The sequence below is a fragment of the Chanodichthys erythropterus genome, chromosome 22 (assembly GCF_024489055.1).
Source record: "Chanodichthys erythropterus isolate Z2021 chromosome 22, ASM2448905v1, whole genome shotgun sequence".
Taxonomy (NCBI): Eukaryota; Metazoa; Chordata; class Actinopteri; order Cypriniformes; family Xenocyprididae; genus Chanodichthys; species Chanodichthys erythropterus.
The window spans coordinates 15,985,755-16,000,858 of NC_090242.1; the positions used below are offsets into that span (position 1 = coordinate 15,985,755).

The 15,104-nt window shown below is 34.5% G+C and overlaps 1 protein-coding gene across 5 annotated transcripts in view; it reads right to left on the minus strand.

The window, feature by feature from the left end:
* Positions 1-15,104, minus strand: part of fam219aa (family with sequence similarity 219 member Aa) — a 32,238-nt gene that overhangs the window by 8,561 nt on the left and 8,573 nt on the right. Inside the window, exons 2-8 of one of the 5 annotated variants that reach the window (XM_067374989.1) lie at positions 14,880-14,979; positions 11,642-11,744; positions 10,056-10,136; positions 7,145-7,199; positions 6,814-6,968; positions 1,459-1,540; positions 1,090-1,215 (exon numbers count right to left, since the gene is read on the minus strand). In XM_067374989.1, coding sequence (XP_067231090.1) covers positions 1,531-1,540; positions 6,814-6,968; positions 7,145-7,199; positions 10,056-10,136; positions 11,642-11,744; positions 14,880-14,979 — 504 coding nt within the window. In that variant the 3' untranslated portion in view covers positions 1,090-1,215; positions 1,459-1,530. Of the gene's footprint in view, positions 1-1,089; positions 1,216-1,458; positions 6,969-7,123; positions 7,200-10,055; positions 10,137-11,641; positions 11,745-14,879; positions 14,980-15,104 lie in introns of those variants that run through there. The other 4 variants (XM_067374987.1, XM_067374990.1, XM_067374988.1 and 1 more) reach the window with 4 other exon arrangements.

Below are 15,104 nucleotides of genomic sequence, written 5' to 3' on the forward strand. Positions count from 1 at the left end.
TTCAGAAATCATTCTAATATGCTGATCTGCTGCTCAATAAACATTTAATGTGTACAATTGAACACAATATTTGTGTACAATATTTTTTTTCAGGATTATTTGATGAATAGAAAGTTCAAAAGAACAGTGTTTATCTGAAATCTAATCTTTTGTAACATTATAAATGTCTTTACTGACACTTTTGATTGATTTAATGCATCCTTGCTGAATAAAAGTATTCATTTCTTTAATTTCTTTTCAAAAAAATAAAAATAAAAATTCTTACTGACCCCAAACTTTTGAACGGTAGTGTATAATGCTACAGAAGCTTTGTATTTCAGATAAATGCTGTTCTTTTGAACTTTCTATTCATCAAGGAATCCTGAAAAAAAAAAGTACACAACTGTTTTCAACATTGAAAATAATCATAAATGTTTATTGAGCAGCAAATCAGCATATTAGAATGATTTCTGAAGGATCATGTGACACTGAAGACTGGAGTGATGATGCTGAAAATTCAGCTTTGACACAGGAATAAATTACTTTGTCAAATATATTCAAATAGAAAACAGTTATTTTAAATTGTAATAATATTTCACAATATTACTGTTTTTTTACTGTATTTTTAATTAAATAAATGTAGCCTTGGTGAGCAGACGAAACTTTTAAAAACATTAAAAATCTTAGTGGTTCCAAACTTTTGGACTGTACTGTATATAAAACTTAACTGTAACACAATTATTTTTAAATATTTTAAATATATATATATATATATATATATGTATATATATAAGCTGACAAACATTCTTTTATATTAGCAGTCCATGGGTTGGCTATGAGTCTGAATAAGGGTACCTGGGCCTTTAAAATATAATCAGCCATCTAAAAATTGCAATACTGTACATATGCATGGTATCAATTCTGTAATAATGCAGAATTATACAATGTAATGAGTATCAACAGCCACCTTTGCACTTCACATCAATACACTAAGTATATTGAGATACTAAGTACAAAAAAAAAAAAAAAGTACAGCAGATGGAACTACATATTAGCAGAATATAAAAGGCCCAAGCCACCTAACACGGCCCTATTGAGACAGTAACTCACCCAAAGTCCACGTTAAATCTTCCGCAGTGTTGAAAAACGATCTGTCTTGTGGTTTGAGCAGGATGTGTCCAAAGCATGGCCGGGGACAAGGCTTAAAGAGGCCCGCAGGTAAGCCTAGAGTACCATCTGGCATAGACGAGATAAAGCCAGGCTAATCAGTCCTCCCCTCCAATCCCAGACAACCTACAACACTTCCACACCCCTCTTTCCAGTTGTTACTACTGTACATCACTTAAATCTAAACCATCTACTCATTCTTTTTAATCACTTTTCCCTTTATTTTATTGCCATATGTATATTTTGTAGATAATTTACATAACGAGAATTATGAAATAAATGTGACCAAAAATGTTTAACAAATAATTTTACCTTCTTCAGAGTCATCACCTTTCTGTTCACACGAGTTGGCATGTTTGACAGACACTTGGCTCTTTTCCTTCACTATCTGCTCCTATTTCAAAAGAAATTTGTAAAATAATAACAGTAATAATAATAATTTATAAAAGAACAAAAATACCATTTTATTTTATAAATATATTTCTGTCAAGTGTGTCAACTTTTTTCTGATAGCATACATATGCATAAAAATACACAGGACAAGGGTGTTGCAATTGTATATTTCAGATGTATTTACTGGTTTGATTTACTACACAGAACAATGAACATTGTTAAATACTGGTATGGAAACTGTTCACGTCTTTACAATCATTTATTGACAGAAGGGGGAAAACAAAAAATGTAAAAAATAAAACGTATATCTAATAATGAAAAACATACCACTTGAAATAAATAACATGACCCATTGTATAGCTTTACTTAAGGCATACTCTACAGTGTAGAAACAGAGAACGGACAATGATTTAGTCATTACAAAATGGAGTGTTTCTCTCAAACCAAAGCAGAGACACAGAGAATGACAGACATGTTCATTCATCATATACACAGATCAGTCAGTCTCATGGCACGACTATAAGTACCATAACAGCTTAGAAATGGCGGAAAGGGGGCTTAAGGGAACTTGCCATCAAATTCTTCACTTACATATCTATTGAGAGCTTATGGAACAAGCATTTTGTATGTAATCTATTGCTACTCTAAGGGTATTACCACTAAAACATGGCCAAAAGTGGGCATTTTCCCTTGTCAAATAAATGAACAATGGCATTGGCAACTGAAAAAAATTGCATGATGTTCCAGCCACTAGGTGACACCATAACATACAAAAGAAAATACTCAGTGAATGCACCTTTACATGGCAGTGTAGTATGAAATATTTGCCTACATATTAATACAGCAATGAAAATGTAAGCATTTGGGGATATACGTTTTGGGAAGTTTGCATTGTTGAAAAGCAGTAAAAAAAAAAAAAATGTCCCTGATTAATGTCATCATACTATTCTGAATGAGTTTAAGAGTGATATAACAAACCACAATATCCAAAACAATTCATACATCAGATCTACATTACTGTTAAAAAAAGTTTGGGGTCTGTAAGATTTTTTTTTTTTTTATGTTTTTGAAAGAAGTCTCAAAAATACAGTTAAAAAACAGTAATATTGTGAACATTATTATAATTTAAAATAATTGTTTTATATTTTAAAATCCTGTATTGGCAAAGCTGAATTTTCAGCATCATTACTCCAGACTTCAGTGTCACATGATCCTTCAGAAATCATTCTAATATGCTGATTTGCTGCTCAAGAAACATTTCTTACTATTATTATCAATGCTGAAAGCAGTTGTGCTGCTTAATATTTATTGTGAAAACCATACTACTTTTTCAGAATTCTTTGATTATTAGAAAGTTCAAAAGAACAGCATTTATTCAAAATTGAAACCTTTTATAAGGATAAGTAAAAAATTTTACTGTCACTTTCGATCAATTTAATGCATCCTTGCTGAATAAAGCAAATTTTCTTACTGACCCCAAACTTTTGAACCGCAGTGTATAAAACATAAAATATTAAATTATTATACTATTATAATCTCCCTTCATACAATCTCCTAATTTACTACCTTAGGTAAAATCTGGAGTGTTACTAAGGTAGGTGCTTGGTGCAAATGGGCATCTAATTACAGCTGGACACGGCGACTGGGTGGCGATAAGGTGCTCTGAGAATTGTACAACATCAACAACAGTTGCATGACACACAGAAGACACAAATACTGTAGAGAACAGTACAATCTTCAAATCGAAGCAAGGAACTTCATACTCTGAATGTTCGATGTTGCTTAACAGACATGATAGCGATTTGGCCAAACAGCTGAGATGAATTTATAAAGATGTTTGCATTAAATTGAAGTGAAACAGCAAACGCAGAGTATCCTGTCTGACAAAATGGTATTGCACTTTAAAATTACTATAAAGACAAGAGCACTGAAGTGTAAAATTGATTTCTGGCATCATTGAGAATGCTGGCCAAAGGCTTTTCATGCCTGTCCCATCTTTAAAATAAAGAAACAATGCGTTTGATGCATTTTGGCACAAATCAGATTAACAAAATCTATTGTATTTTTGTCTTGCTAATGACGGAGATTATGGGATATGTATCTGGCAGCTGCTATTATCTTGAAGTAAATGAATGCAAGCGTTCTTCCACTCCTAATAAATCTTAACAATTCTCAAAACAAAGAGCTCTCAATGATTAAATGCACTCAGAAAATTGTACCGAATTATCTTGTCTGTCTTATCTAGATACATTTTTGAATTCCCTTAGTCCAGTTTAACTGTGTTGGGTTTGTGTGCAGCAACGCCGACCGAAACCTTATGATAAAAACAAAAAATAACTTCTATAAAGATTCTTCATTAGTAAACATATCTAAACTATTCAATGAGATTCCCTGACTTAAGAGTTAAATCTGCTGTCAGTATCATAGCAGATTGGTGTCGTCTGTATGGATTTCTCAATTTCAGGGTGTGGTCACACTTGTACTTTGGTTCTCCTGATTCTTTTAGTCTGGACCAAAATGAAAGAAAATGATACATTTAGTCCTGGTTCACTTAGCGTTCACACTGTCATTTTTAAAGGTGCCCTAGAATTAAAAATTGAATTTATATTGGCATAGTTGAATAACAAGAGTTCAGTACATGGAAATGACATACAGTGAGTCTCAAACACCATTGTTTCCTCCTTCTTATGTAAATCTCATTTGTTTAAAAGACCTCCGACGAACAGGCGAATCTCAACATAACAACATAACACCGACTGTTACGTAACAGTCGGGATCATTAATATGTACGCCCCCAATATTTGCATATGCCAGCCCATGTTCAAAGCATTAGACAAGGGCAGAACGTCTGGATGTGCACAGCTGAATCATCAGACTAGGTAAGCAAGCAAGGACAATAGCGAAAAAGATGGAGCAATAATAACTGACATGATCCATGATATCATGATATTTTTAGTGATATTTGTAAACTGTCTTTCTAAATGTTTAGTTAGCATGTTGCTAATGTACTGGTAAATGTGGTTAAAGTTACCATTGTTTCTTATTGTATTCACGGAGACAAGAGCCGTTATTTTCATTATTAAACACAATTGCAGTCTGTATAATTCATAAACACAACTTCATTCTTTATAAATCTCTCCAACAGTGTAGCATTAGCCGTTAGCCATGGAGCATAGCCTCAAATTCATTCAGAATCAAATGTAAACATCCAAATAAATACTATACTCACATAATCCGATGCATGCATGCAGTATGCATGATGAACACTTTGTAAAGATCCATTTTGAGGGTTATATTAGCAGTGTAAACTTTGTTTATGCACTGTTTAAGGCAAGCGCGAGCTCCGTGGGTGGGGAGCATGAGCATTTAAAGGGGCCGCAACATGAATCGGCGCATTTCTAATTATGCCCCAAAATAGGCAATTAAAAAAATGAATTAAAAAAAATCTATGGGGTATTTTGAGCTGAAACTTCACAGACACATTCAGGGGACACCTTAGACTTATATTATATCTTGTAAAAAAAAAAAAAAACGTTTGATGGCACCTTGAAGATCAAACCTAAAGAAAAAAAGAAACTAAAAAAAAAAAAAGGCTTTTATGACATATATTTTGTGACGGAACTTGACGAAAATCCAAAACAATGCTGTGTGCTGTGCTAAGTGCGCTTATTATATGTGCGTACATAAATACAATGGTATTATTACCAGTTGAGAACTCATGAAAGGCTTGGAAAATGTATAAAGGAGTCAAATCAGCAGTAATTTCTTTGTTACAAACACAAACTAAGATCCGCTGCAAGAAAGAGCGGTTATGATGCCTGTACTGAAATGTAATAGGCATCATCACAAATATGACGAGAAAAACCAGGTGTGCTTGAGCATTCTGTCCTTTTTAGGGTTTCATCCTGTGACATCACGTCCTGTTTTTGGATCGTTTAGATGCCTATGGTCCGTGTTGCGTTCATATTTAAGCCGAACCACACCAGAGTTCGTTTGGAAGTTCACTTTTCAGGGGTCTCGGTCCAATTGTTTGAATGGCAGTTCAGACTTACTCAAATTCAAATGAACCGCACTAACAGAACAATCACACCAGATTTTGTTTTAACTGAACCAAACCTGCCAAGTGTGAACACACCCTAAGAGTATTCCCTTTTTAGTGTTTGCTACAAAGCTACTGATAATACATAAGATTGAAATGTAAAGTATCTAAGAAAGAAATTCACCTGGTCACTATACACTCCCTTTCATTAGAAAACAAGCACATCTGTCCTTGATAACATCAGAAAGCATCAACTTAACAAAAGGCAGATATTTTAGAGCAGAGATACCCAAAAATGTATCCAAAAGGGTTCTTGAAAACATGTTGCTTGGTTAAACCTATAGAACAAAAATTACGATTTAAAATAAATTATAAAATTATGAGGTCTGACAAAAGATCAAAATAATTTTCTAATTATTATTATTATTTAAATTAATATATATTTTTAAATAAGTATAAGTTAAAAAGGAACACATTTCTGATTTGCTGTAAAGAGGCCCTACCTGATAGAGTGTGGGGTATTTAAAGGGGTCATGACATGAGAAATCAAATTTGCCTTGATCTTTAGACATATAAGAGGTCTTTGTACCATTAAAACGCCCTGCAAGATTCAGAGCTTAAAATGTCCTCCTCATCATAAATTCGTTTGGATATTGGTGGACTTGTGACGTTACATGGGCAAATACATTTGCACATGCCTGCCTCCAGACCAAGACGTTGGCAAATAGTATATATATATATTATATCTTAAATATATATAGTGCAAAAGAAAAACTTTACAAGTGAACCTCAAGGAATATATTAAAAATGATTAAAAAACCCTGTCATGACCCCTTTAAGACAATTTTTGGGGGGGGAACACTGTTCCATAGAAGGGTACTGAGAAATCCGTAGTGTGAACTGTTCATTTGTGTTCTGTTTTAAAAGATACTTAAGCAGCTGTATCATTTTAATGTTGTACCATGCATTTCTATACACTTCAACGCATCTTACAGCTATCCACACCTAACTCTAGCGCCCTCTGGTGATGATGCAAAGACTCCCGTCCTACCATAGGAGGAACCAATGACAGTTACATACTTCTTGTGCATATTTTTTCCCTATTTTATACTCATTTTAATACACCCATTCTATCGTTTTTAACTTCTTTAGCAGTTAATCTATGCTGAGAATACTAACTGTGAGCTTAAGTCACAGGGTTGGGACAGAAGGGGTTCAAGGGAGGGTGGGGTTACTGAATTTGACAGGCTGTGGAGGAAGTGGCTTGGCAGCACATGCAGGTAGGGTTGACTGATTTGGGGGGGATGAGGTCCAGGTCTTCATCATCTGGGATTTCGTCCAATCGGTAGCCATCCTTCAGGAGCTGGATGTTTAAGTCTTGGTTTATTTGCTGTGGTAAAAGAACAGAATTAAACTAAATTGTTAGTTAACAGAGAATTTATATTATTTTGGTAAAATTATAATTAACAAAATTATATAATTTAATAATAAAATGAGATGGCAAAGGGTTCAAATGGTTAAGTGACTATTTCAGTGCATAAATACCTGGTCCCTCAGACATCTCACCTCGGCTGAGGAATATCCAGACGATGAGTATCTGGACATATCAAAGTCGTCGTCACTAAAAAAACAACAGGAAGTACATGGTCACAATTGGAAAGCTTGATTTTAGATAAACGGCAACGGACCAATGAAATCAGCCCTTCTGCAGCAAACCTCAGAAGAAATTGCTCACAGTTTTAAACTGCACATAAATTACAAGATTTTGATACGCTTTAAAACAATCTACTGAATGCCGCCAGAATATTTAGTTGACCTTATAATTCAAACTTAATGCTAAGATCCTCAAATAAGATCCTTTTAACAATTCCGAGTGTGTCTCAAATCGAAGGGTGATCACGCTTCTAACAACCAACCAATTGAGGTTAAATCTTCCCCAATTTTAAATATTTTTAAAGACAAAGACAAAGTCATACCAGTGCTTGCTTGCATTTTGATTATAATGGTTGTTTTATTGGTTTGATGTTTTTTTGTATATTGTATTTATTGTTGATTGTTATTATTATTTGTACTGTACAGCACTTTAGAGTCACTGTGTAGCCTGTGCTTTATAATAAATAAATACAAAAAATACAAATACATAAAATGAAGACTGCACCATTTTTTGGATCAATTTGAGTCAGCAAACTTCTGTTGAGCTATATACAGATACAGCCGTCATATTAAATGTAATGATTTTTTTCAACATGTGGACTCCCCTAATGTTTCAAGTAATATTAGACACATTTTTATAATGACAAATTAGACTTTATTTAGTCACAGTTGAGCAAGAGAGAGAGAGAGAGAGAGAAAAATGTGAAGACAACATTTCAGCCAAATTAATTTATCAGGAAAAATCAACAGCGACAATCTGGAGCCTTCTGTTGATTCCTTCTGTAATTACAAGCATGTTTTAATAAAGCTGAGCTCTCCAATAAACGAACAAGAACACAAGCGAGAACAAGCGTTGGAAGAGTCTGTACAAGCTTGCGATGGACAAAACGTCTGAGCATGTGACAGACAGTGGGTGTATGTACTAAATGTCAGGGAATGAGTGTTACATACAGCAAGGCTGAAAATGAAAAACAGAAAGAGAGAGACAATGAAGGATGGGTGACCTAAAACATGACTTAATCACAAGTGCAGGCAGCTGAGGTCATAGAGATCCAGCAGACAGCTGGCAGCACAGAAAGCATTAAGTTAAGAGACCCATCTGTGTGAGACACTGCACACTGTGCCTGATCATCTGAACTGAACAGCAACCACGCTATTATGGCTGAACACATACTGTGACACATCTCATTACAGAAGGGTGTAGGCCACACAAATGATACAGATGATTTCAAGTGCTTTGGACTGGTGTCAACAAACATGTTTTCTTGCTTTTTTCCAACTCTCAGGGCTGGAATCCTAAACACAAGACAAATCCTGACCAGAATTGTACTGTTAATGGTGATTCTGTACTAACAGCATGCCATAGTACAGAATGCTTAATATGATATAGCTATTAGGGGTTTAACTCCACCGAGGTTTTCAAGTTTAACTCCACCGAGGTTAATCTTCTAACTCATGACTGCTTTGTCGGACAAAATGGCGGATTCGGCGTTCTGATTGGTTAGATCGCTTGTCAAGCAAATTCCCGGCGAAGGGTCAATTGAGTTTGTGGCCAAACTTTTTACAATGCTTGTATATTGTTGTCTTTCAATGCATATGATAATTCATATTCAAAGTAGAACTGGAATGATATTCTTTACAAGATGATTAGTTAAAATATTTAAAAATGCACCTGCAGACTATTTTTCCAGTCATGAATTTTGTCAAAATTTAACATTTATCTGCCTCAACTGCCTCACATTTGTATGCACATTATTAGAATTTATGCCCATCTTTGCATTTCCATCAAGCTATTTTCTTTTTGCAATAAAAGATAGCATAAAAATAGGTGGATGGAAACATAACATTTTTTTTTTAAATAAAATAATTTATTGCACTAAGGAGACACACATTTAGTTATGAAAATGAATCTGGAAAATACACAGTTTTAAGAAATTGTCATGGTTCATCACAATGAGCATTTTAACATAAACCACCATTCAAAAGTTTGGGGTCAGTACGTTTTTTTTTTTTTTTTTAAAGAAGTTAATATTATTTAGCAAGGATGCATTCAATTAATCAAGTGGCAGTCAAGACATTTATAATATTACAAAAGATTTTTATTTCTAAAACAATTCTCTTCTTTTAAACTTTCTATCCATCAAAGAATCATGGGGGGGAAAGCATTATGGTTTCCACAAAAATATCAAGCAGCACAACCATTTTTAACATTGATAATAATAATAAAAAAAAAAAATTCTTGAGCACCAAATCAGCATATTGGAATGATTTCTGAAGGATCATGTGGAAAATGGTCAAGTGAAACTAAATTATGAAAAAATATGTTATTAATAAATAAAGTTAATAATCAATGATCTCAGAAGATGTTACAAAAATGTAGAATATGTCCACTTAAATTTTAATGTATGGTGAAATGAGACTTTCTGAAAAATTTCCTCATCTGTTGTTTTTTTGCACACGCAAATGTTGATTCATTTTGCCAAGTTGAAGGGTCTCGCTTTGCCTTCAGGAAAGCACATTAATTTTAAATCTTTTATGCTTTGCCATTTTCTCACCCCAGTCTGAAGGGCACCAGCTTTAGTCGGTTTTAAAATTAGCTGGTATTTTGATTAAATGTCAGGTCCTTTTCAGATGGAGATGGCTGGCTTTGCGTTTGCTAGGAAAATGGCATAAAGCTTTAATTAGAGGATTTATTTCCATCTCATCGTTTGATACATTCTAATCCTTCCCTTGAAGTGAAGCCTTCTGAAATAGTCACAAAAGATTTCTAGAACATTTCCCAGAGAACAATAGAGTGAAGTTTTTATTGTGAAGTGTGTCATACCTGTCAGTGTCCAGTGCTACAAGCGGCTTCTCATCTGGACTCTGGTCTAAGGAGGAATAGCCTTTATTAGGTACAACCAACCTGTAATGAAAGTACGTAAAATGGAAGAAGCTGTCAGACCAGTGCAAAACAAACATGTATAGCCCATGTCTATACATATACATATGAATCTAGGCATATGTAGATACTTATATACATTGCTTAGATGATGATCAGCTAAACTTGTGATTGACTGGAATGGTGATATGGGTGCTTCAACAGCCATATTTCAATAGCCAATATATTTTCTAGAAAGTGGTGTTGCTGATGGCCAATATAAATGGCAATTTGAACGGCTATAAAAAAAATCGGAGACCACTAGAGACAATTATATTCTTTATTATATTCTCAATTATATCAAATTAAAATTCTTTTTTCTTTTTTTTTTTTTTTATTCAAAGGCACAATACCATTAATATAAAATAGCCAAATATTATCTGATATATCTACCTATCACTATTAGAAACCCTGAAAAACCAGAGGCAGTATTTTTCATTCTTTAGGTTTTATTTTTAACTATTAACCTTTAATTTTAACATCCAATTTTCCCAAAAAATGAAGTACTAGGACAAATCTGGCAAGGGAAATCAAATAAATTAGGGGCATTGCTGAGTTTAACATTATCAAACACTGTTACATTAGCCAGAGCTGGAGCATCATTTGTTCCTCCTCTCAGGAACGAAGGCTCAAGTTAATCTCTGGCCCTCAGGCTTTTAGAATAAGCAGGCCTGTGTGCAGCTAATCTTCAGGCCTAAAGCTGTGCTCTAAACCAGGCCTGCAGAAGGGGGCTCACATTTGCAATAATCCTAACAGGGCACTAGAGACCGGTGGGATGGCAGAAGCCCTCAAATGGACTGCACTAACACTAATTAACATTCGCAGATTGTACTGCCTACATATAAAGCTGCTGTTTATACGATTTGATGTTGTTGCTGTTTATATTTTTGATGTACTAAACAAATCAACCATTATTATGAGGCCATTCATTTATTTTATTGAAAAATGTTCCAGTAATACAAACCTATATGGTGTTTCTCATGCACAAATGTTTCTTTTGAGAACCATTTGTTGGTTTGGTGAGAAAGTAGTTTTAGGGTGTGTTCACACTTGGCAGGTTTGGTTTAATTAAAATGAACTCTGGTTTGATTGCTCTGTTGTGGTTTGTTTTTATAAGTGTGAATTCTGCCATCCAAACTTTGGTGTGCACCAAACAAGCGGACAGAGACTCACCTTTAAAACATTGTAATCCTTTGTATGTGTAACAGAGTAATTCCACTGTTTGTCTCCTTTACACATTTCATAAGCAGCACATAGCATTGTTTTGTATGTTCGGTATGTTACGCCTCAAATATGTATCATATCGTGTGTCTAATCAGGTTGTGACCTTATCCTTATTCCTTTTGTTTTGTATCTTTATATTCGGTGTTAAAAATGTATCACTTTCTTTTTACGTCTGGACCAAAAGAACCAAAAGAACCGAATTACAAGTGTGAACACACCCTTAAAAAAAGTTATAACTCATGAAAATAGGGGTGGAGTAGCCTCACCTTGTTCTGGCCATAACATTATTTTTCTTGGGTTGCTGACTGACTGGACTACCCACAGGTCCATTCTTCACCGAGCCTTTCCTCGCGAGTTCTCGTTGTTTCTCTACCAAAAGAATGAGTTAAGAACAAATTCAATTTTGAAAACCTCCCATTGACTTACATTGATAGAATGCACATTCAAAATGTAACAAACAGTAATGGTGTCATCATAATTTTTGGTCTTCATTCCTAGAGCCAACTGCATACTGAAGACAGATGCTGTGTCTGAAATCAAATACTTCCCTATATAGTATGCAAAAATCAGTACGCCAAAAAAGTAGAATGTCCAAATACAATATAAACGAAAAACAGTAGGTGAAAAGTCCCCGGATGACCTATTAATTTCGCAGAGAATCGAAAGTGTGCATTTGATGGACACTTTACTATCCCATGAGGCCACAGTAGATGATTTATGAATGGTAATGAAGCGACACAACTGACGATGGTAGGTCATGTGACCGTAACAACATGGTGGATTTCATTCACACTACAGATATTCATGCTGTTATATAAAACATACTTTTTTAATGGCTGCAGAGTAAATTCAAATTCAACAGTAATACTAACTATGCAGCATGAGTCTTCCTTGCATACATATGTAACCACAATTACACTGTGACTGTTTTCTTTTAAAATCAGATCAATACCATGGCAACACACAAAGTTTAATTATGCATTGAGACTACAGTCTTATTAATATTCCCTGTTCTGCATGGTTCTCTGGCTGGAGAACAGTTTCTACACAAGTGAAGTCTGAGGTTGACTTCTGCGTGACTTAACCACTGGCCTGCGTGTGAGTGTGCATGCGTGTGCGTGTGTGTGTGTGTGTGTGTGTGGAAGATTTCTCTGTGGTGCCATAAGTAATAAGGCTGTCAGAGGGAGGACTGTAGTGAAGTACAGCAACTGCTGTATTTCAGGAAGCCTTAACCAAACATCTGTGAACAGAAATCGGTGTGAGATACAGACGCAGAACAGGAGAAAAAGACAGTGGAAGAGCGGGCTGAGCAATAGGCAACGTTGTTTTCCTTTCTGCCAATGAAACATTAAAATTAAGTCTTTTTAGGGAGGGAGGAAGAGATTTATTTGAAAAACATCCAGGATCAAAAATTAGACTTTAAAATGGACTTTTTTCTACCCCTCAAAGCTTCATTTTTGTTGACTTTTCTTTTTGTACAATACCGATAGCTAGTAATATCCTTAATGTTAAGATTGCAGTGGTGTTATTGTTAATTAAAGTAAAACTTTTAAAATCTTAAACAAAAATGAGAAATATTGCCTTGGCAACTAACTGAAATAAGTACTAAAATTAAAAAAGATTAAAGCTAAATAGAACTCTAAAAAATTAGTGCTGCCATGCGATTTATCGCATCCAAAATAAAAGTTTTTGTTTACTTAATATATGTGTGTATACTGTGTACATTTATGATGTATATATAAATACACACACATGCATGTATATATTTAACAAAAATTATATATATTTTTGTTAAATATATACTTGTAATATAATACTAATAATATATATATATATATACACGTGTGTGTATTTATATATACATCACAAATATACACAGTATACACATATATTATGTAAACAAAAACTTTTATTTTGGATGCGATTAATTGCAATTAATTGTTTGACAGCAATAAAAACACTAATAAAAAAAAACAAAAAAAAAAACAGTAAATAAAGCTTAAACATTAAAATGAAATTAAAATATAAAATTCAATTAAAAATATTAAGAAATACTAAAAAGTATATAACACTGTATGGTTGATGATAACTGTTTTATTTATTTATTGGCCAATACAGACTGCCAATAATAATTTTAATTTATAGCTGATAACTGATGATGGCTATCCGTATTATACATTTCACATTAAATATAAATTACTACCATAAATAAATTATTAAATTACTGCCATTTAGACATAGTAAAGCAGCATGCTTCAAGTTAAAGGATTAGTTCACTTTCAAAAGAAAATTAGCAAAAGCTAATATTCAACATACAAAGAAAGTGTGAAACTCTAGCAGTTCAAAAAGCTTACGCTACGCCATACACCTTCTCTATTCAACTTATGGAAAAAGCGTAACTGACGCGATGCCAGTTTGTACTTTCTTCGTAACTTGAATATGGAAGGCGGTCTGGCGGAAGCTAGATATTTTACTTTACTTGTTTAATATAGATTTTTTTTTTTTACACAAACGCATCGCTTCGCTTCAGAAGGCCTTTATTAATCCCTCAGAGCTGTGTGGAGTACGTTTATGATGGATGGATGTGGATGGAAGTAGGGCTGACCGATTTATCGCATGTGATTGTCACGCGCATTTCGTCAGTAAGTAAAGCCGGTTCCCTGATTACCGCTAAATTGCCATCAGCTGCTTTCAAATGGAGCGCCATTTAATAGACAGAGCCGTAGATCACTGACAAGCTGCACAATATCGCGTTCATTATCGAAGGCGATTCATCTGCGATATGAATGCGATATTGTGCAGCTTGTCAGTGATCTACGGCTCGGTCTATTAAATGGCGCTCCATTTGAAAGCAGGTGATGCCGATTTAGCGGTAATCAGGGAACCGATTTACTGACGAAATGCGCGTAACAATCGCATTTGATATATCGCCCAGCCCTAGATGGAAGCACTTTCAGCAGCTCATACTCGTGGGTCCCATTCACTGCCATTATAAAGCTTGGATACATCAGAATATTTATTAAAATATATCCGAGAGTGTTTATCAGAAAGAAGAAAGTTATATACACCTAGGATGGCTTGAGGGTGAGTAAAGCTTGGGGTAATTTTCATTTGAAAGTGAACTAATCCTTAAAAATGGGCATTAAAAAAAATTTTCTATTCAACAGAAGATATTTCTTCACAAATTACACAGAAATTTTATTTTATTTGTTTCAAATTTCCTTGTAGAAAAGGAAAGCCCAAAAAAGCTCCACAATTATATTTAAAAGACTGCAGTTACATTTTCTGAGAGAAACATTTAGACTTGAAGACTCATTACACTTCTGCTTATCGAAAACCATAGCCATCCATTTCACACGGCCGCTTCTTAGCTCTCGCTCGCTTCACAATCACAGTATCAGCAGGAAAATCAATACAGTCAATTCTACACACAAATGGACAAATTACACTGGTGACGATATGGCGTCTTAGTGAAATCACTGGATGAATGAGAAAGTGGCTTACCTATCTTCACTTGCAGCGGGGAGGGCTTGTAGTTGATAGCGACTGACTCTGGTTCTCTCGTTCCTGTTTCAGCCTCTAAACTGGACGTTGCTGCAGGATCCTGGAGACAAAAACACAATCCTACACAATCAGATACAACACCACATTCCCAAGGGCAGACGCTAGTAATTAGCAATGAGCAAAACTACACATTTCCAAAAGTGACCAACAAATGGATTTTCAATA